We start from the raw sequence: 22930 nt of genomic DNA on the forward strand, positions 1-22930 counted from the left end.
AAGTCAAACATTTTCCAGCTAAAACTGTAATGATTCTCCTCTGTTAGCAAGGTATATTCAATCTAGTATTTTGTAATAAGTTAGTTAATATTTACTTCAGTGTAACTTAACTAAAAGTTACCTGTTTTAATTTGCTTTCAGAGTAACGATAGTTGGTACACCGTATTTCAAAACACTTACTTCTTCAGTTTGATGTGCACAATAGTATATATTGGGGTTGTGGTGGATCTGTGGCCATACAGGATGTAGTTAAACAGAATTGAGAGGAAAATGTTGACTGCCAAGTAAAGCAGCATTATCAATTTCCTCTCTTCTGCATTGAAAGAGGCAGGGGGAACAGACAGTGTAGGGTTTCCTGATATGTTTTAAGAAAGCCTGGGATTCATTTCCCCTCCCTTCCTTCCTATTAGTTGTTTGTTAACTCCCAGGAAGATTCAGGTTTTTCTTGTGAGACCTCTCTGCTTGCATGTTCTGGAAACGGCCTTTGAGGGACTCAGTCCTCACTTCTGTGCAAATTTAGGGGGAGGAAGAGGAGATGAATTGATGGTGAGAGTCTGACTTAGGGAAATGAACTGAAGAGGAGTTTCTAATTGACAACATTGTATTGACAACGGTATTTTCTTTTAATTTGCTGGCCCCTGACAAATACAGGGTGTTTCAGACACAGAAGTAGGAAATGCAGCAAGTGTCAGCGTGAGATTTCTGCCCTCAGAGTGCTGAGTTGTGAACTTACAAGCAAGACCGTGAAGTGATAAGAAAGACCTTCAACTTGCCCTTCTTCAGGAGAAACCTTGGATGTCTCTTTGCAACGACTGAACATCCCTCACGTTAAGGGGAAGGATGTGAAGACGGAGGCGATAGTACCAGCTACTTGGGATGAGCAGTGGCTTTTGGATCAGCGTGCACGGCTGGAGTGCACTAACAAACTGGATGTTTTGTGGGGGCTTTTATTTATCAGAAACAGCACAGGGCTGTTAGTTTGGCTACAGTTATTTTGGATGAAACACTGAAAAACAGACCGTTTCACACTAGTTTTTGAAAATTTCATCTGCTGCTCTGACCTGCTTACATGAGAACCTGTGCCTCCTTTGTTCAAACTAGTCACGCTGAAAGCAGACTGAAAGCTGTAGCAAGATGTCCTGTCTGCTGGGTGCAGCATGCTAGGAACTGAGAGGGTCTTGCAGCTTTGTGCAGAAACTATCTTGGCATTTTCAGTCCATTAAGTGCAACTGATTTTTCTTTTTTCTTTGTAGTAAAACCAGGTATTGATTTCTGAGGAAGAGCACATACAATGCAAATAACCGAACTGCATGCATTTCCAGCTCTTTAAATCTGCATCCTTTTTTTATCTTTTTTGGTAGCATTTGAATTTGACAAAGAAATTTTATGTTCCATTGACATTTAAAAACAAAATCAGAGTACCTTTCAGTGCGTTAGAAGAGTGTAATTCTGAAGAGCTGATTTTTTATTTCCTTTGGTGAAGATACAGGGATACACATCCATGTCTCAACGCCGCCTTTTAAGGGAAGGACATGAAAGTCATTTTAGGATTTTACCAAGATTCATCCAAATCCTGCATGGCAGACGGCACTCACGGAATAACCCACGCCAAATATGCTCTGGTGAGATGAATGTATAGGTGATCCTATAGTGTGATTTATATCTACGTAGAACATTTGCACTTAAATTGGAGCAGTGTGTGAGGTGAATATGCAGTAAGTAGCCTAGTATTGGCGTTACTGACTTTCTCAACTCTGATGATTCTTGCAGGAACTAGTATTTTTTCTCAAAGCCTACTCATGTAGGGATCTACCAACTGTTATAGTTTAAAAATATATATCTTTGTCCATATTAGATATTACTCATGGATAGTGATTACTCTCTGTCAACAGTACTTACTGGAGAAAAACATTGTATCGTGTTTTTCCTTGCAGTTCCAGGTGTATGATAGTATCTAACAGACACAGATTTGAATGCTTTACACCAACCCCGCTTCGATACTCTAGAAGAACTTCACTGAGTGCTCTGCTCTTAAAAAATATAACTAATTACACCAAGAAAATATTTTTAGCTGTACTCAAAAAAACCAGGAAGCCTCTGATATTTAAGTGTAATGCACTAAATTTAGGACTTGCTGCCATTTATTCAATCTCAAAGTCTGTTTCATACAGTATGTGGTGTAATAATAGGCTACCGTGACTGATAACTATATAATCTCTGTATTTAGTAAAGCTGTGTTTTGTTGGGGTTTTTCCCTGAAATAGGTTAGCCCTGAGTGGCTGAGGTAAGTTGAAGCAGATTTTTCAATAATAAATTAATCCTTTCTTGGTTTTATATGCACAGTGACCTATTTTTCTTTAAAAGAGGACTTTTTTTTTTGTTTCTTTTTAAATTAATTTGGAGCATATGAAATTGAAATCAACATAAGCTAAGCTACCTTTATAGGAAAATATAAAATTTTCAAGGCCTTTCAATATTCCTTTCTTTAATGTTGACACTTACTCTTAGAAAAAAAAATAGGAAGAGAAAAATGCCTCTCTGGTGGTTCCTTTTGTTCATGCCTTCTTTTGTACTGTGCTGGCTGAGTCTTTTGTCATCTGTTTTGTTTGGAATGAAAATTGTAAAGTTTTTTGATAACTTTTTTTTTGTAACTTCTGAAATGTAAAGATTTCGCCTTTCCTGACTTATCAGTTCTGGGCATTCATGAGGCCAAGGTTTGGTACCTTTAGGAGTGCTAGCTAATAAATTATCAAGATTTAACAATTAATTCCATTCAGCTCAGACTAGAAGAAGCTTTGATGTTAATTGCTGGTAATCACAATAAAGTCAGGAAAAATTTAGTTGTATTTTAAACACATGAAATGCAGTCTTACAAAGCAAAGCAAAACAAAGCCTCCTCAAATTTCAGAGCCTCCTCAAATTTCATTTCCAAAGTGTAGCCATAAAAGTTACCACTTGCACCAATTATTTTATAACATTTATGTACTTCTGAGTTGTTGGCACCTGCTGGCCATTCATGAATGGATTGCGGCTAATTTCAAGTATAGGCAAAGCCTTGACTGCATAAGAGAAAAACACAAATTTAATATATTGAACACATTCTAACATAGTTTTCCTCATTTTAGCCTAATTTCCTTCAGACTCAGATCCTTAATATAAATCTTGTAATGCTATACAATCATCTCTTACTTACAGGTTCCTTTCACTATATATAGGTGTGTATAGTCAGAAAACTGTGTTTCTGTAGGAAGCTGTCTGTCTTCTCTCCCACCCATCTTTATTATTATTCCCAAACTCCTTTTGATTGTGTTGCAGCCTTTTCTGTTTGAAGTCTTCAAGTATGCAAAAATTCTGTTTCCTTTCCTTCCTGTTACCCATTTTTATGTTGACAGGGGGAAAGCAATTATATGCTTCTAATGTTAACCCTATATATCCAGTAAGAATTATTCCATTGTTTTGGTCAAAGCCGTTTTATGGCCTTTTGGACTGATAAGAGTTTTCCCACCTTCCTGGTGGCAGATCTCAATTAGCATTCAGTGTCATTTCCAGACCAAATGTTACACAGAAGGTGAATCAAGGGTTTAGACTGTGGAAGGGGAGAGGTACTGCAGCCTGCGAACATTTCTGTCCTGTAGCTACGCTGGCTAAAACTACAATTTTGGCAAGCATGTATTTCCAAAGTAAATGTGCTTGTGATTCTGTGAATCCCATGATGTATGCATCTCTCATCTCCTTGTGACAAAATTAAGCCACTCTGTGCTGTTGTCCCAGGTCTCACAGAGCTTTGTTCTCTCTTCATTAGCATCTCTGGAAATTGCCGAGAGCAGGTTTGCTCACTGTCACTTTACCCTTTCCCCACATGTTAAAATCTTTAATATAGAATATAGAAACCTTTATATGAACAATAAATGTCCTAGTTCATATATTGATTTTGCATTACCTTATTTACCTTAATAAGGGAAGCTGGGCTGGCTTCCAGAGTCTTCATGCTTCATCAAATCCGCCTCTGTTTTATTTTCATTTTAACAAAGTGGACTTTGTTTCCTTACAGCTCGTGGATCTGTCCTCCTTGGCGCTGCTCTCTGCGTGTGTCTTTTACCCAGGGCAGGCTATGTTGCCTTTATCCCCTCACCCTGGTTGAGCCCTGGCTCTGGTGACGCTTGCTCTTTGAAAGGCAGAGGTTTGGGACCACATGCTGTGTGGCAGGGCCCAGGCTGATACAGCCAGGCTTGTGTGAGACAGCATCATGGTTTCTGCATCTGTGTGCTGTGTGGCCCCTCCAGCCTGGGCAGGCAGGGCCCAGGCTGATACAGCCAGGCTTGTGTGAGACAGCATCATGGTTTCTGCATCTGTCCCTGACCATACATCTTCTGTGTGCTTCTGCATCTCCAACTGCAGGCAGGTGGGACATGAGTTGTAGAGTTTGTGGAGGATTTCAACCCTGGAAAGCTGTGGCTTCAAGCAGTCTTCTGTGGGGACACCTGTCTCCCATCAGCAGGGGAGATTTTCCAGGGTGCTGACCTGCTGTGGCCCTTTGTGATGGGCTTCCTGGTGTGGTGCTCAGAGACCATCCTTTGAGATTCTCCCTCTTCTCGCTTTCTCTAAGCAAATGGGAACAGTAGGTCAGCTTGAACCAAGAGCTGTAAAACAAGTCTGGCAAGTGGAGACTCCAGAGACATCCGTCTTCAGTCTGTGCTGTGCTTAGTATGGACAGGGAGTATCTTTGGAGGCGTCCTGTAGCCTGCATCTTTTCACACTGGATTCAGGTTGGTTTTCTGATGAAGATGACTGCAGCTCTGAGGTGGTTTGCTTTCGTGTGTACGCTCTAGGCATATAATGAATGGATGGATGAGGAGACTGTCCGTGTCCCAGGGTCCTTCCAATCCAATCCAAAGAAGTTCTGCAACAAGGTACAATGAGGCAGTGCTGCAATGTGGGTGTCTAATACTAATAGACTTTTGCAGTGAAAGAGTCAGACAAAGCTTGGTTAATCCACAACCTGGGTAATCCACCACAAATAGTGAAGAGGAGTCTAGAGGAAGAGCACTCTTGCATCTTCTGTGTCAGCCAAGGGGATGGAGATGTGGTGCACCTTCTCCTGGAGTTGTATGAGTATTTCAGTTGGATATTGGGCATTCTTGTATGGGGAGAGTGTGTTAGTTTACAGGCAGGACAGCAAAATGCATGGATGCAGGAAATGTCAGACTGAACATAGGTCAGACTGAACACATGAATATAGCAGACATACTTAAGTACCTGAAGGCTTCAACATAGCCAAAGCCTGCCTGGAGCCTGTGTAAACAGAGATTTCTGGTCAGTGTTAAAGTCTGCCACTACAACTTTATTACTGTTAGTCCCCACACTAGATAGGTCCAGGCGTGTGAGGCTGTGTTTACTGTTTGCTGCATTCACACCTTTGTTTGCTGGCTGGATATATGTGTTGAAAAGGGATTTATTTGAGATATGGGATTTCCACACTTGAGATTACCTGTCCGGCTGGAAATGCCCTTGCACTTTTTCCAGCAGAAAGTTGGAGAAGAGAGTTGGGTGTGAATCCATAGCAGAGGTGATAAACTGCACCAAAATATTAAACCTGTGAGTGAGCAATTCAAGACAACTAGTTCCAGATAGTGTTGTGAATATTTGAGTGAAAAACAGTTTTGCTTTGCCTTGTTAAAGCCTAACATGAGTGAAAATATGCTTAGGGCATATGCTAGGCTATAGACTAGCTATACTGTATCAGACACTGGATATATCGGCAGTCTGTAAATATTCAGGGTGGGGACATGAGGGGAGAACACTGTAATTAAAGAGATAATTACAAGAACAGTTGTGTTACTGGAGGAAAATATATTTGTGAAGTCATCTTGTGCCACCTGTTGCATTTATGGAACAAAGTTCGATTAATATGAAAGCTCTTACCTTCTTGGGTAGTTTGTTCTGAGCAGAGGAAGGGAAAAGTGGACATTTTTATCTGATGATGAATCAGAGAGGAATTTCTGTAGCAGAAATGAAGAGCTACTATTTTTTCTCAGAATGGTGTTCGTGGCTGGATTTTGTGGCTCAGGGTAAGTTGACTTAACTTCATAATACCTCCTAGATCTTGTAAATGTAAACAGACTTGTGCAGTCTGCTAAGTCAGGAGTGCATAAGGTGTGTGGCTTGGGACTGTGTTCCTGGAAGCATTTTGAATTCCATGTTTTATATGTGCCAGAAAAGCATGCATTTCAAGAGTTTTACTACTATAAATTTTGCTAGCTCATTGATTCTTGAAAATACACTCTGCTCACAGAATGCACGTTGTTGGAAGAGTCTGACTGGTGGGTGGTAGTGTTTAGGTTTTATTTTAAATCCCCTTTTCTGAAGGAAGTAAAATATTAGATATTTTAGGTTCTAAATTTTTATATAAGGTTTTTATAGAACTAACTTCCCTCTGAAATAGCATCCCCACTCCCAACTTGTTACCATTTAATATCTGTGATGTGCTTAAATTAAATTATTTATTTGGCTCAGTCAAGTTACTCAGTGAAAAGTGAGCACATCAGCAAAAACAGTTACAGCTGTCAGAAAAGTTCCCAAGCAGTAAGTCTATCAAGAATTAGGTGCTGCTTCCCTCAGAAATCAGTTTCAGAGCATCATCACATAATTTTATAGGGCAGTTTCTGCTGCTGCAATGTGTTCAGTATATGTTTTCTGATGAAGAGGTTGTTACTGTTCAGAGATACTAATTCAGCGACACTGGCAAATGTTGTTTTTCTTCCTTCACTTAGGTGTTTGTATTGACTTGTCCTATAAAACTGAGGGACCCCAGCCTTCTTTAACTGCTTTTTTCTGAAATTTTTAATGGGGGTGGGGTGGGTGTTAATTATTTTTATTCTTTGTGTTAAAAAGTAAAAGTGAAGGAAATGCATGGTTTGAGGGGTGTATTTTACAATCACATTAAGATGCATGCTGTGATAGAAAGCAGAAATATCTAAAATGGATGACATTATCAGCAGATTTCTGAGCGTGGTCCCTCTCAAGATCCCTGAAATTGCTTACTGTTTCCCATTTCTTGTGTTAAAAAGTTATTTGAATTCCTTTTTAAACAACATAAAATTGTAATATTCTAAATTACAATGTTATAAAAGTTAATATTTTAAAACTTTTGGTGCCTTAGTTTGGGGAGAAAAAATGTTATTTCTCCAGCTGTGTGCATAATAATGAAGGAATATGTACGCTCTGGGATACTGATGTACAGGCCATCACTTTTATTCTCTTGGATGATGATTCCTCCAAGAAAACAAGGGCTTTTAAGAATCTTTCCAATTAGAGAGAGAGACACACACACACAGAATTGAGGGCAATACAAAACCTTGCCTCTAGACTCCTGTTCCAATAGATCCACTGACTCTGAACTCCGTGAGCCTGCTCCCTTGCCCCTCAGATCTCCCCAACCTCTGCCTATGATTTTCTCTTTGTCCCCCTTTGCTAAGATTTAAGCTATCTATGAGTCTTCTTACAAGGAACAGACCTTTTCTGAGGGTTGTTGTGTGACGTTAAGGGTTACATGTGAATGGAGAAAAAAAAAATCAAAAATAGTTGTGTTACTTCAATACATGTAAAATGAATCCTCAGAAAACAAAATCTGACTGTGCCTGAGACTGTTGAAATGGGGAAAAAATGTCTTCCTGACCATTAGTGCTATTTTAAAAGCCCATTGAATTAGAGGCACTGGCATATATGGCATTAATGCCATAGTATGCAGTGAGTTAGTAGGAAGTTATATTTTTCCTGCTTTCATGGCTGCTGAAGAATATATGCCTTTATGAGGAAAGGACATTGGAAAAAATAATGCAATAGTGAAAAAAAGAACTTAGAGTTTCCCTGATGAATAAGCAGAGATACTTTGCTTCAATAAACTAGATTAAAAATGAGTTGCTTTTCTTAGAGCATGCTTTTGCTTTTCCATATGGAGAACTGTCAACAAGAAAGTATTTACTCTCTGGGCAGTCCTGGAACCAGGATGTAATTTTATTTACTCCCTTTATCTTCTTCATTGTTCTTTCAAGAAGTTTCCAATCTCGTGTGCTGTTGCAATCTGTTTGGCTGTACTGAAGTCATGCTTAATAAGATGGCCTGCACTACTTCCTTTTACTGTGTATGCTTGTAGTGTTTAACAAAATCTCACATGATCTTCAAATTAACCTCAAAGGTTAAGCTAACCTGAAAAGGTTGAACATGCATGGCCTCGTGGTAAAGCATGCTAAGTTAAAAGGATCAAAGTTTATTGTAAGATTTCCAGTACTTCCTGACTGAAGCTAGCTCTTGTATTTATTTATTTTTTTCAATCTTATTTCAGAGCCACTACGTATTCTTCCAAAGCAGTAAGCGAGGATCAATGCAACTTTTATGTGTTTCATTTCTTGCTCAGTGATTTTAAAAAAACCCCGAAAGAGATTCTATTTTAGTCAGCGGTTAATCCAACCTCACACACGACTTCTGTTTCTTGCACTTTGACTCGAGTATGGCATGAAACCTTCCTCAGTCTTAGTCGGTGTTTTTTCTGAAAATAATGGACAAGGGCTGCTGACAGTCTTAGTTTTCACATTTACTTACTCTTCTTTAGTATCTGTCAGCAGTCTTTGGTGTCATTGACAGTGAGTTTGTCAACTTGCACACAATTTGGGGTGAGGGATGGGACTGTTGAATAGGTTCATTCTTTCCTTTTGGAGTGAGGCTGAAGAGCTAACTGGAGGACCCTACGGGAATCTTCTGTAGGGGCTGCTTCTTCTTATCCTTTATCCCCAGGTGAAAAAAATGTGAGATTTTTCCACCTCCGCTGCCATCAGCATGGAATGAGTCTCATCCTCATCTAATTATTTTAATCAGACTTACATTTATTTCTTATTTCAAAGTTTCTAGCAATTTTGGAACTTTTGTAAAGTACAGACCACAAAAAAGTGAGTCGAGGGACCAAGTTAGAAGAGGACCTTGAAGGGCTCAGTGGGAGGAGCTTGCAGTTGTCTTCTAGTAAGGAGTTTTGTCCACTTAACAAACACGTAGCAGTTGGTGGGGCAGTTGGGAGAGAATGATCCTATAATTTCAGAGTGAGTGGTTGGTCAAGAGTATACTTCTAAAAACTGTGACTAGTACAATTCTGGTGACAATTTATCTTAGAGTTGTCCTGGATTACAATAACTTGTGATTTCTGAACTACCTACAGTAATCTTAATCTGGATGGGGCTGTATTCTGAAAATCATTAGGAGTTTCAGATGGACAATCTTAACATAGTTGCTTAATTGCATTAGTCATGAGTAATTCTCCGAATGATTCCATCTTTTGGTATATTTCTCTGAGAAATCACTTTAGAAGTCTCCACAGTATGTGACATATAGTTTATATGAATATATGTCAGAGGGCTAGTCGAAGAATTTGTTTATATGTGTCTGTTGGCTTTTGGGGAAGGAGCTACTTGCTTTTCAGGCTTTTATTTGAAGGAAAGATGCAATCTATGTTTCCCTCCTGTTGTTCTTCTAGGTGAAAGTCATAAGCTTTCATGAAACACAAGCAACTCGTTTCACGTGGTGAGTCTGCAGAGCAGAATTACTCCTTAATTCCTAAGCCTTCATGACTAAAAAATAAGCTTTTTCTCTGTTTTAGCCAAACATCTAATTCTTACCATCTTTGGTGGATTCAAAAGGTGTATATGAGAAAACGGATAGGGATGAGTAGGTCAGTTGTTTTAAAGAGAGCTAGCACGTGAAACAAAGAATTCAAGATACTGCCTCTATCCTTTTACATTAGAGAAGCTTTACCTTTTCAATACTGTATGTCATAGCTGGGTTTTTGAAACAGAAACTCAAAACGTCCTTCTTGGGAGCCCAAAACCACACAGCTCTCCTTCAACTCACTTTCAAATTCTCTACATTTATCTAAACCTCTAGGACTCCAGTAGTGTGTTCAGACATTTTAACTGGACTGTGTATGTGGGGCACAGATAATGTTTTGCTGTCTGTCTCTGTATCATCTACCACAATGGCTATCAAAGATTGTTTAAGGACTTCAGGTGCAAGTACAGGTGGTGTCTACTACCTTCTTCAGTGTAAACTTTTCCCCTTTTGGTTGATAACACTTGACCTTGGTTCCTTCTCTGATTTTTTCTGACTTCCAGCTATTGAAAATTAGGTTCTTTGTCTGCAAGGTAGGTTGTAATAATAATTTTTGCAGATGTTGTCATTGACTTCACAGAGTTATTTTAGGGATAGATTCCTTGAAGAAAAAAAAATCAAGCTACTGAGTTTTTTGAGTGTTTTCCTATGTAATTAGAAGTTATTTCAAAGTTGAGAAGCAAAATTCTCTGGTCAGTAAAATGAAAACATTTTATGCTATGCTTTGCATACAGAAATATGTGATTGTTTAGATGTGACAGTCTCCAGATGCGTGTGCTGAATAATGATAAAGAGTGCTAACTTAATATTTCATGAAAAGATACCTCCTTTGACCGAATGAAGTGTATACATTGCTTGTGATGAAATCTTGTAATGCTTCGCAGATGAAACAGTTTGTAGACCCAACAGAATGCCCTATGGCAGAAAAGGCATCAGAGAAATAAAATATAGATTTAGTCATCTTTCAACTCAAGCAGCAAGACAAAATGTGTATTTAAGATAGCCTGGGGGGAGATCGCTATTTTTTTCTGTGTGTGACTGACTTTTAAGATTTACGTTGTCAAACAAAGGGACAAATATTTTTTGCGGTTTGAGAGAGGAGCTGCTTTGGTTCAGGTGACTGGCTGTACAGAGCTACTTAAGCATCATATGAGCCACCAAGGCTCAAAGGCACAGAATGATGTAAATGGAAGTTGGGTACATCAGCCAAAAAGTGGGACCCTCAGAGTCCTTGCTTGGTCCTTTGGGTCCCTAGATATCACCACTTAGTGAGTACAATTTCCACAGTGCCCAAAAATACCCCTCTGGGAATGCCAGATTTGCCACCCTAAACTGCAGTGGCATCCTTGAGCAAGGAGATCCTCTGCTTACGTCCTGTGAGGCGTCCCGGTCTGGTTAGCATGCTCCGAGTGCGAGTGACGTGCACCCGCAGTTCAGCACAAAATCAACCTCTGCTGCCATTTTCACTGGAAGCTTTAGAGGAGGTTTGATGGTACCCACCTTTAGAGCTTAAGAACATAAGAGCTGTCCCTGTGGCCCTGAACAAAGCCTATTTCCTTGCTAAAGGAGGGACCGGGGTTTTGGCCCTGCTCTTGGAATTTCTTTCTATATTAAATTGTCTCTTAAATATAGATCAGACTGTATGCAGAGAACTTTGGCTGTGTTGGAAAAATTTCTAATGAACCTTCAGGTTTTGAGATGTTAGGAGATTGTTTTGAGGATCATGCCCTTGGACTCAGGTATCAGCTTTCTTCCTGAAGGTACCTAGGTCACCGTTTGGCAGTGAATTCAGTTTACTGCCTAAACAACTGGAGTTTGTCTGGGGGTTTGAGGATAAAGCTTTTACAGTCGCAAGAGTTATGGATCCTCCACCCAGTATTTTCCACTCTGGCATGCTTCCAGTATAAAAAAGAGAAAAGGTATTCCCAAGCTCATCTTATCAGATGGGTTTTCAGCCATTAGCCCAGTTTCAGGTCACCTCAGTTTAGCCCCCTTCAGTGTTACAAAGTAACCCAGCATATTTTTCGGGAACAAGGAGTCATAAACGGAGTAATAACAACTGTTTTCCACATTAGGTTGCTTCCTCCTAGTTGCGAAAGCCTGTTATTATTATTGTTTACATTTAAACAATGAGAATGCTCTGTCCCGTCTCTCCCTGTCTCAGCACACGCCAACCTCGAACCCTCACGCTCCACAAATTTTTACGGATGCTCTGTAACCCAGTCGTGGTAGTGCACTGCTGCCCTGAAGTCTCCTCTCCAAACAATGGGCTTGTTCACTCTTGGATAGTTTAAATTTTTTAAAACAATTTCCTCTCTGTGACTATGTTTATTTTAGAAAGGAAAAAACAGAGGTTGCTGTTGGTACCTGCAAACAGCATCAATGCCTCAGAGACAGAAGGCATGTTTTAGAGCACAATGCCAACAGTTAAGCAAGTGAGGGGAGGCAATATGGTAGAAAACAATAATATAAGAACAGAGAAAATGTGACAAAGTAGGCTTTGGGTTACAGTTTGCCAGATTGTGGAGCACACCAGAAATATACTGGTTAGCTCCTAATCTCTGCTGTTGCATGGGAGACAGTAACTTCAGTGGAACTGCTGCTGCAGATAGGAGCCAGCTCAGATTAGGTCTTGAGTCCATTTCTCAGCGTTTAGGCTTCAGAAGAAACCTCAGTTGCTGGTTTATAGCACCACGCTTGATCTGAAGACCTCCTTGCAAAAGGAGTATTTGCACAAGCTCTTTGCCAGCTAACTGCTGGTGGCTGCACCTGTGACTCTTTAAATGCCTGCGAATCCGCCCAAGCTGGGCTGGCTGAAGCTGAATACCCATCAGCTGCCAGGAGGTGCCAGACGGATGCATGCTGCTTTTTTGGGCAAGCTGATGATAGAGCTGCAAGTCTTTTCCTTCTACTCAGGTACAGTGAGAGCTTCTTCCTTCTTGCCTGAAGAAGAAAACATGAAATAAGCTCAATGAAGTTATGGGTTCTTGTTGTTGGTTTGTGGAGACTAATATACTTATATATGCTCTTACTTATTTGTAGCCGAGCTGCTGTTTCCTTCGCTAGCTAATAAACTAGGGAGATTAAAAAGATGATGTGGATTGTTTTTTTCTGCTCTAAGGAATTACATGCAACTAACAGTAGGGACTTGAATACATCTTATATGTAAGCTGCATCAAAATTGTCCATAGTGCAGGAGAAGAAATTCCAATGACGAAAAACCGTGAGAGCTGCTGGAAAACATTTCCAGAATCTCAGGATGGAAAAAAATGCAGTATTTGGGGGCCCCTTACACCTTACTTCCCCAAATGCTTTGAAGAAGTCTGTACAAGATATTTCTTAAACAAAAATCCCATTTCTTGCCCTGAAGTTTCCCTCCAAAATGTAGTGCAGCAAATAAATCCTCGTTGGGGAGTTGGTTCAATCCTTTGAATTGACTCAGTATCTGTATTTGTTATCCTTGGTATTGTGCGTTCAGTGTCCTGAAAAGGTGTGTATGTGTGTTCAGCATTGGCTAAACTGCTGTAACATGGGGATCAAAACAGCAGCAGTCACAGGGTGTTCTGTGTTTGAGTAAGGGGAGATGGAGGCTTTTGGCCAAGGACATAAAATCTGGCCTGTTAAAAAGACTCTGTTAAATACTTCAAAGATTGGCTGCAGGATGAGACCTTAATTGAAGAGGCCTTATTTGCTGCCACCATAGTGGCAGGGAACTACAAAGAGTGCCCTCACCTTTGATCCGCTTGCCCCATGCTTTTCTTTTAATGCCACTACAAGGGTAAGGGCTAAGTTAAAATTATGTTCAACTAATCAGGTACGCACTTGTTAAGACAGGAGTCTGTGGAAACTAAATGCATTTTTTGCAGAGGCAACAAGAAGAAGAGCAGAAAGAATGGCTGGGAGTTGTGGGGGGGTTGTCTCTTACTCCCATGAGATTCATGGGCATTAGTTCAGCTGCTGTGTGTGTCAGAACAGGTGGAATTTGCTCTTTGGCCTTCGTTTCATCCTTCTTTACATCTTCATTCTTCTTATAGAAAGGAGAAGAAACACAAAACTGTTTCAAAAGCTTTTTGGGGTTGAGACATTACCCCAGAACTGCAAAAGGGGGGACTCAGCAAGTTTTGCTTTCTGTTAATTGCAAAGTCTTAATCGGTGGAGATTAGGAGGTTGACATGATGGGTTGCCAAGTTTTTATAGGTCTTTCCTCCTTGTTAGCTAAAGGTTTGCATAATTACATCTCTTGCGCGGCTGGTGCATCTATTTTTGTTACTGCACATCTCAAAATAGTATGAAGGTTTTTGAGGCGTGCTGAAAAATCCTGCCTTCTGAAGTTAGAGGCTAATGCTAATAAACCGCCCTTGGCAGAGGAGTGGTTTTGTTGTTTGAATCCACAACCCTGCCTGAGCTGTCACACCTAGGCCAAAAGTAAATACAGTAATAGCAGTATTTAATGTGGAAAACGAAGGTAATGCTGCTGTTAAAAAGCTTTGTCTCCTTACTGCTATCCTGAACAGGCCAGGAAGCATCCCAGGAAACTGGAAAAGAAGGAAAATGTCTGTTGCTTTAGGTTGATTAAAATCTCGGGGACTAGCTGCTTTTTCAATCAGGTGAGGGTATAGGTTTCCTGTTTGCTTCCTGGAGACTGGAAACAGGACACAGTTACAGCTGCTGTGTATCTTCGGTGCAGTTGTTTATGGATGTTACAACAGCTCTTCGCAAGGTTAGATTTTTTTTTTTTTTAAGAAGTGTTTTATTAAAGGGATCACTGCCTTTTTTTAATGATACAATAATGTTTTCTTAAAAATCCTCCATCTACAAAGTAAAAAGGTCAGGTGTATTTGTATGTTGTGTCTTTCCACAGAGAGCAAAGAGTGTGAGCTTTCTCTTTTCTCCGTTGACTAAATTTAACCGAGAATATCACACTGCTAAGCACAAGGGATAAGGTATTTTGTTCTCTTGTTGCAGTGAGATTTTCTTTCTTGGAAGGAAGTGAATTTCTGTCCAGAACCTGAAGCAGTTCTCTAAGTTGGCTCTCCAGAAGAAGCTGGTCTAAGTGTGTTTTCTGCTCTTTTTCTTTTTGATCGGTGGAAAATGAGCTTTGGTTACTCCTTGCTGATGTTAAGTCTCCTCTTTTCTTGAGGGAACTCTGGAGCTTGTTGAAGCCCAGGAGCGTGAAAGGATTGACAGCGGGATAAATTGAGATACTATTTTGGGAACCTTGTAAGTGGAGGGAATGGTGAGCTTTGAGGATTGCTCGAAGCGTTTGCTTGCATTTTTTCACACTTTTCCCATGAGTGGGGACTTGGTGGGTTGCACGGCCACAGGCAGCTTGCTGCAGCATGCATGCTTTGGCCACAAAAATTCCAAATCATGAGTCAAAATCAAAACTGGCTTGAAAAGTAAGACGCTGTTAAGGAGACAGTGGCATTTTTATCCTATCTGTTATATGGGTTTGACCATTTTCAAGTGTAACCTCACAATAATGTGGGTCAGATTTATGCAGGATAAGTAAAGACTTAAGGTTGATGGCCAACTCTGAAGGATTTTGCCTATACTCATCAATCTAAAATGACAGGTAACTGAGATGATCTAATAGGCAGATTTTTTTTTTCATTGGAAGCTATGAATGATCCTCCAGTACTGAAATATCATAACTAACTTGTCCAAAAACACCCGAACTGGTTATTTTAGAGATGTGATGGAATTAATGTTTTCTGTCTCTTAATTTTATCTCAGATCAAAAGCAGGTTTCTCTTCTCTCCGTCCTGTTTGCTCTTACAGGATTTTGGGGAAGAATAATTTCTGCAAATGTGTTTTTTCCTTTCCTTCCTTTGTAATAAATAGTTTTGCAGCCTTTATCTGCGTTCATCAGTGTTACAGGAGCATCTGATATTTTTGTTGGAACCAATTCTCCCACAACTTTTGACCTGAAAGTTTTTATCCTTCCTGAGTATCTTGTTAATCTGGGGAAAAAATGATTCTGTGTACTTTGAGTCACAAAAAGGATTTCCTATTGCTGACAAAATCTTGTTTTGTATTTTGACTATAAATATAGCTGCGATTGTGGCACAACACTTCATTTGTTGTAATGGTCTGTGTTGGTTTTCCTTGCTTTCTGGAGTAATGTTCTTATTAATATGTCTTGTTTCAGAATACAAAATAAAACTTTTTCCTTTCCTGTGTTCGTTTCCTGTGCTGCTTTCATCACGTGTTTCTGTTCTCATTACTCACTGTTGGGTTATCCTCTCTGCGGTTACAGGTGTGAGTTACGTGTATTTTGCTAGGGTTTTTTAGAGAGAGCATACATCTACATTACACTAAAGATGATCCTATAAGGATAGCTTTTGTCATGCTGAATCCCACAAAGTGCCACGTCGTTTTACTGATGTGCTTTTTGCTAAGTACTGCACCCCTGAAGGAAAAATACATTTAATAATTATACTTTAATGTTGAACTTACCAAACTTCAATAACCTTTACGACAAACGTTGCTACCCTCTTGCTGCACACTTGCATGTGCTTTATTAAGCAGGTACAGTATCTTGTATATTTAAGCCACAGTCATATAGCTTCCTTCTCTGGCTTTCATAGAACTAAGATGACACAGTCTTTTACCCTCAATTGACTTTGCATGCATCCTTTAACAGCTTCTCCCACAACGTTTTCCTCTGCTCTGTGGGCTGGAGTATGTCACTCACAGCCCATGCTGAGGTGACGGGGAGAGATTAACCTGAGCGCAGAGCATGAGTGGAGTTGAAATGAATTTCCTTGTGTTTATAAATATACACACATGTGCCCACGCACATTTTTCTCAGGAGGGCTGTTGCTTCTGTGTGTTTTAATAGACCTTAAATTTGCCTTTGAGTCTTGTTGCTAACATGCGTGCCCACGTACCACAGTTTTCCTCTCTGGTTGTATTTCAAGCTGGATCATGAAGGCCAGGGAAGGGTTTTGTGCTTTGACTCATTTGTTCTTTCTTTCTGCTGTTCTTTGAAGCACACAGCAAGGAGACCAGGTATTATAACCGTGGAACAAACGTTTCCCCCATGCGCACACTCTAAAATAGAGCGCTAAAATAAAAAGGCATTCGGTTACTGGCTGGAGCCCTCTTTTCCCAGGAGGGTGTTTCATACTCTGCTTCACAGGGGCCTGTAGCTCAGTGAAATTTTAAGCTTTCTGTGCAGAATGGAACTGCTAGGAAAAAAATCACCTTTGCCTGAAATACCGTTGAGCCAGGCAGCTGAGGCCCATTTCCACAGAGATGCTCTGTGTGGGCTCCTGTCCCTCCAGCACAGTGGGAGCAGGCTCCGAACCTCCTGTACAGCACAGGCTGAGCTCTCTGTACCACTTCTTCACATGTGTTGTTCAGTCTAAGGACACTCTGGTTCCTGAAAGTGGGAGGTGGAGGTGTGTCTAGTTGGTTAATATTGAAGGATAGTAGGGTTGAAACAAACAATGCTATATTTTGGTGCTCTTAGCCGTGGTCATTATTAGATCTTGAGTGGTCCAGAAAAAACATATGTAACTGTGGGTTTTGGAGATTTGAAGGCTAGGAAGGAGGAAGCTAGGTGGGAGCCTGGAGGATGAATATTACATGTATCTGTTGCGCTAGTCCGAGAAATTAGATTATTTTTAAACCAGTATTTGGTTTTCACCTGAATGACTTGTTCCCCTGTTTCCTCTGCTCTAAAATCTGAAGGCAGAAGCCTGTTGAGAGGTGGTTGTCCACATTACATACAACATGAAGGGGCTCTGGAACAGGCAGTGTTGATTAATACGAGGGTTTATACTTCCTCTCTGTCTTGACAATGAGAACAAGTACAGCCAACATGCTGTAGGTGGTTCTTTTTCTTCTTTTACATTCATGGTTTGGGGTTTGTTTTTTTTTTTCTTAGGGAAGTAGCCAGCTTGCCAAACTAATCAGGTTCCTGTATCTTACTGAATGGGTGTAGGTGAGCGCGATACCTTTCTAAGAAGGGTGTATCTCCTCTTTCACTTGGTTTTAATCTCTGAAGGAAGGCCATAAAGCTTCCTCTCCCTCTCTTTGCATGTTTGGAAAACACTCCTGTGCCTGCTTTATCGTTGGGTAAAACTTCAGATCACAAGAGTTAGGTTTTCAGCATGCTGTGTTGCAGGTGACAGCAAACCCCTGTTACTACTAATCGTCATATCTAGTCAGCCAAACATATTGCTGAGGACTCTCACTGGCAAATGTTTGAGACTGGCTTGGTGCTGTTTAGAAAGAAATGAATATCAGTGTGTATACTTGCATATGGTATATCATATGTAGTAGGATTTCTATCTGCTTTGAGACTGTTCTTCCTGAAGCCACGTTGTAGCACAAGAGCTAGAAATAAAATGCTGTGAATTGCGATCTTTGCCTGAGGACTACAAGTAAAGATACCAATCTAGGAGCACGCACCTCCACTGAGCCGGTTAGGTGACAGTCCTGCAAAGGAGGGTACGCGCTTAGAGCCCAGATGTAGATCCTGTTTCTGATGTTGCGTAGATCCTGTTTCTGATGTTGCGACAGATGCTGTTACCTGATCCAAGAGAGGTCACTTACTTTGTCTCAACTTTCACATGTGTGAGTATTTACATGGCTTGTGGGAGCGGTGTGAAGACTCATTCACTAGTTTTGAACTCTCTTCAAAATCCAATATGCTAGTAATGACCTCGTAAAATACAGAACAGTTAAGCAAAACATTTCTAAGGAGTGTTATTTCTTTTAAATCTACCTCTAATTAAAAACATCTGACATTGCTTAGGAAACTCTTGTGTTTTGACATAGTATAAAATGTAATAGGCCCCAAAATGAAATAGCAGAATTTAAAATAAACTACCTCAGTTGTATTCTTCAGGTCACATTTTCATGCCATGCACTGAATAGAGCTGCTTGTATAGATGGTAGATTTGTTATAATACCTCTGACTGGTTTGGGATTATCAACAGTTCCTACCCTGTGGCAGATGAGTGGTGAGAACACAGATGTGGGGCACTTCAGAAAATAAGCTCTGGTGTGGTCTGTGGGTGACCTGGGTTTGTTTGGGTTTGTTTTTATGGGATTGGTTGATGGCCAGGAGTGCTGAAGCAGAAACGGAGTTTTTCCCCATCTGCAAATGGGATTTTGTGAACAGATGTAACCATCAATCCAAGCTTTTTAGCCTCACCGTCCTCTTTCCTTGACCCCTCTTGTTGGGAAAGGGCTCTTATAACACCGTGAAGTGAAGAAAAACAGTCCGTTTGTTTTCATGTGGTTGTTGCTGTCACTCCTGCTCATTGGTTCACTGTTTGTACTAGTGAGTCTGGATGGCCAGTAACTAATCTCAAGTGTATTAATTAAGAGGTAGTCCGTCACTGAACAATTACTTTAAAGGATCCAGTAAAGCAAGACGGCTCAGCATTCATGTCTGAAAGATCATATGGAATACTTTTGGTTCTAGTTTATTTCATCATCTGTTGCCTTATTTCCCATTGTCTTATGAATAAGATTTGTACATATTTCAACTTACAAAGTCACATCAGTAGAATACATGTCCTTTTGGCAGTTCCTGCTGCTTTGGGTAGGCTCCTTCACAGGGAACAGGTGCCTGATGGCTTTACCACCAAGGAAAACACCCCAGTTCGGTTCCGCCAAAGTCATGTGGGTGAGAATTCCCTCACACATAGGAAACACTGGATGCATTTCTGGGGAACTTTCTAACCAGAGGTTCACTGGAAAAGGGCATCTGCCCCTTGGGCAGTTAATTTCCCTGTGTGGAGTTGGGGTGGGTGGTAGAAAAAGGTGGTGATGATGGGTTTACTGGATCATCATTTGTTAAAACTAGGGCTCTTAAAGGGAGGTTCTTGACAAGGCACACTTAGGATTAATTTTTTAATGCATTCTTTCTTACTCTGATAATGTTTGAACAGTGCTGTGTTCACATTTAAAGCAGACAGCTTGCATCTAATGCATGCCAGCGCTTTATGCAGGAAGATGAGAAGTGGCAACCAGCGAGCCCTTCGGAGGACCTCTGAGCCTGCTTGACAGGCACAGTTGCTCTGTATGTAATTTGAAGAAAGGTATTGTGTCCCTGGTGGCTTGGCTTTGACTGAAAGATGGAGTTTTGCACTCTCATTTTGCACTGAAGACGGGCTTACAGATAAATAGGTCACTGTCTGCAGAACTATTTTGCACTAAATCGATTAGAAGCAACATGACCTTAAGCCTGATCTCCTTGCTCTACAAAGATATTGCTGAATTGTGGCTTCTTCTGAAGAAAAACACAGGTGTGTCTAGTTTTTCAGATTTTCTTAGTTACTTGATTGCAGGTCAGGCAGGAACTCTGTCAGATAACATTATCCTGCTGAGGAAAATAGGATGTGTTTTAGTACAAAGGCAGAAGTTGTACTCTTTTTGTGTACATTCATATATAAATATAGTTTATTGTTACGGGGGTGTGGGTGTTCTGTCATTGTGTAAATTTGTAGTGTATGCTTTTATTTGCAGATGTATTACTCAGTACATCAGACGTATCCACTAAATCTATTCCTGTATTTTACACGGAAGGTACTTTGTTCAGGATTTGCTCACGCAGTGATTATGGCGATCAGAACCACTGCTAAAGCTTAAAAAGAGAATTTGCTGTTGCAGCGAGCCCTCCTGCTGTTCCTGAATTGTAGTGAGTTTTAATTTTAAATTCATTGCATTTTATGTAAGTATCAGATACGTAATTTCTCCTGATTCCTATTTGAGGTAGGGAAAATGCATAGTTTCTTTTGCAGGATATAATTTGGCATCCCCTAGTTGTTAGTATAGGAGGGTTAATCTAAAGTGCATTATTTCTTAAATTCCTTCAGTCAAAGCTTTCTATAGGAATCTTGTTTCTGTTAAGATATAATGAAACAGTGGAGATATTATTTGCTGTTAATAGTACAGCTACAGTCCATTGCAAAACTGAAAGCGTGTTTTGTGGAATAGGGACAAGCAAAAATTGCTTCCTTATTCTGGTGCTTGAATTCACATTTCCAGTTCTGTTTTCTGCTTCTGGTATGCATGACTGTTGCAGAGGAGGACCAGAGAAAGAGCACTGAGTCAATGGACTGGTGTCTAACCTTCCAACATTGTTGCTTTTGAAATGTCAAATTTAAATGAAACAGGTATGTAAAGGGTGGATCGTTTAACTAAAGGGTGGAACCTCTTACTAATCTTTAATTAGTATTACTAATTAAATTATCAACATGTGAGTCTGAGTGCTCTGCTTTTCAGTAGTGCTCTGTGCTACCAGGGGTAATACCAAAAGGCATGCTGCTTAGGAGGAATGAATGAAAGATTTAAGAAAGGTGAGGCTAGCCAGGTTGAAAGTGTGGAGGGATTAATCAGTCTGAGTAACTTTTGGTCTTTACGTGCATCCTCGTCTGTGCTGAGAGGGGAGGGGTAGATTTAGGAAACAGCTGATTATTGTACGAGAGGGGGGTTGTCTGTTTCAAACCGCAGAACCGAGGGTGTGTTTTGTGTCAAATCATGGTGGTGCGTATGTAGCCATGCCAGGACTATTTGTATAAGTTGCCAAGTTTAAAATAGGGGGTTTTAATCTGTGTTTGATTACTGAGAAATAAGTGAGCAGGGCTGCTTTTGTTAGCAACTGCCAAGGCTTGATTTTCATCTGTTGACTGCCACTTCTTGTGGGCATGTTCAGTGTGCCAGAGATCGCTCCTTTCCGGAGATCTATTGAAAGATTTTGTGTTCAAGTGGGCAGAGGGGTTGTCCCTTTCCCTGGCACTGCTCTTTTTTCTTCCTCCTGAGTGCTGTATGGGGTATTTCTTGTGTCTACAGTCAGCAGAGGGGAGAAAATGAAACCGAAGGAGAGGTCTCAGATACTCATCTTTCCATTCTCAACCCTATGAAAATTTCCAAGGAAAACAGTATCTTCTGGGGGAATTCCTTTGTCAGTCCATGTCCAGGAGTGAGTGTAGGGAGATGAAAAAAAGGATGGACAAAATGAAAAGAGAGGATGGGTTTGGGATATGGACGCAGGACTCGAGTCTCTGTTCTGCTTAAAGACTCTGCAGGTAGTTGTGAGCAATGCTGGTTCTGGTTTTCAGCATCCAAATGGGGGTGAAAGCACCTCCTGTCTTGTAGGTACATTGCAAGACTAAAAAGGTTCTGACACGATTTGGGCGTTGCGGTAGTGGGGTGTGGAGCCAGCACTGCCCATCTGTGGCCATTGATCCCCAGCACTCAGCAGGCTCGCTACAAGGGACAGGATCCCATGGAGGATCCCTTGTGGAGGTTCTCCTAGTTTTCTTTGTAGGTAGGGGAAATGTGGAAAGAGGATGACTGGAGTCCCGGCAGAGGTCTTTTGTGTGTGCTTGTAATTGAGGGGACCGTCCTTAAAATCTGGCTCTGTCAGCCTTATTTACAATGAAGGTGGACTCCCTTCAGCTGCTGGAGTCAGGTGCAGCACTTGGGAGTCGCATGTTGGGGAACAAATGGTGCAGTGGATGAATCGCCATCATTTGCTACGTCTCGGGTATTAAGAACATGCCAAAGCTTTATCTGAAAGGAGGAAAGCAAGGCAAGTCAGTACCATGCTTGTTTGCCTATGAGACAGGTATGATGTGATTCTGTCAAAGCTATAGTACTGCAGCAGGAAGGGATCTGCTACTAGGTGATGGTTTTGTACCCTGCAAAGCTGTTAGTTGTTGACACGGGACCCTTCCGGAGGGTTGTGAACAGTTCTTATGAAACAAATTATTGGCTGGATCTTTTTAGAAAGCAGAGCTACTTCATGATGACTCTGGGATATTTCCTCTTTCCTTTGGAAAAGCTATTGCCTTAGTTTTCTTTTTTGTTTTAATTTTGTTTTCCAGAAAACTGATATACCATGTAATATATGGTTGTAGACAGATTTTATTAGCCTGAGATTCAGCAGGTGTGTTAACATAACTAAATTTTACCTGATTCTGTATTCATTTTTAAAGTCAATATACTGAATTTAGTACACAATTTAGTTTGCATGTGTGCGTTTGTTGTAAGGCCGTGATATCTATGTTGGAAATTTCTTTCCAGGATTGTGAGGTGGGCTTGAGTGTTCTCACCAGGGAATTCTTAGAATCATAGAATCATTGAGGTCGGAAAAGACCTCTAAGATCATCGAGTCCAACCATCGACCCAACCCCACCATGTCCACTAAACCATGTCCCTAAGTGCCTCATCTACTTGTCTTTTAAATACCTCCAGGGATGGGGACTCAACCACTTCCCTGGGCAGCCTGTTCCAATGTTTAACCACTCTTTCA

The 22930-nt window shown here is 40.6% G+C and overlaps 1 protein-coding gene across 1 annotated transcript in view; it reads left to right on the top strand.

The window, feature by feature from the left end:
* Window positions 1-455: 455 nt before the first annotated feature.
* The window catches only part of MCF2L (MCF.2 cell line derived transforming sequence like), a 111884-nt gene continuing 89409 nt past the window's right edge, over window positions 456-22930 (top strand). The window contains exon 1 of the mRNA XM_009276073.1: window positions 456-1622. Within this exon, the coding sequence (XP_009274348.1) occupies window positions 1502-1622 (121 nt within the window). The 5' untranslated portion in view covers window positions 456-1501. The remainder of the gene's footprint in view (window positions 1623-22930) is intronic.

Source organism: Aptenodytes forsteri, unplaced genomic scaffold (assembly GCF_000699145.1).
Source record: "Aptenodytes forsteri isolate BGI_AS27 unplaced genomic scaffold, ASM69914v1 Scaffold96, whole genome shotgun sequence".
Lineage (NCBI taxonomy): Eukaryota > Metazoa > Chordata > Aves > Sphenisciformes > Spheniscidae > Aptenodytes > Aptenodytes forsteri.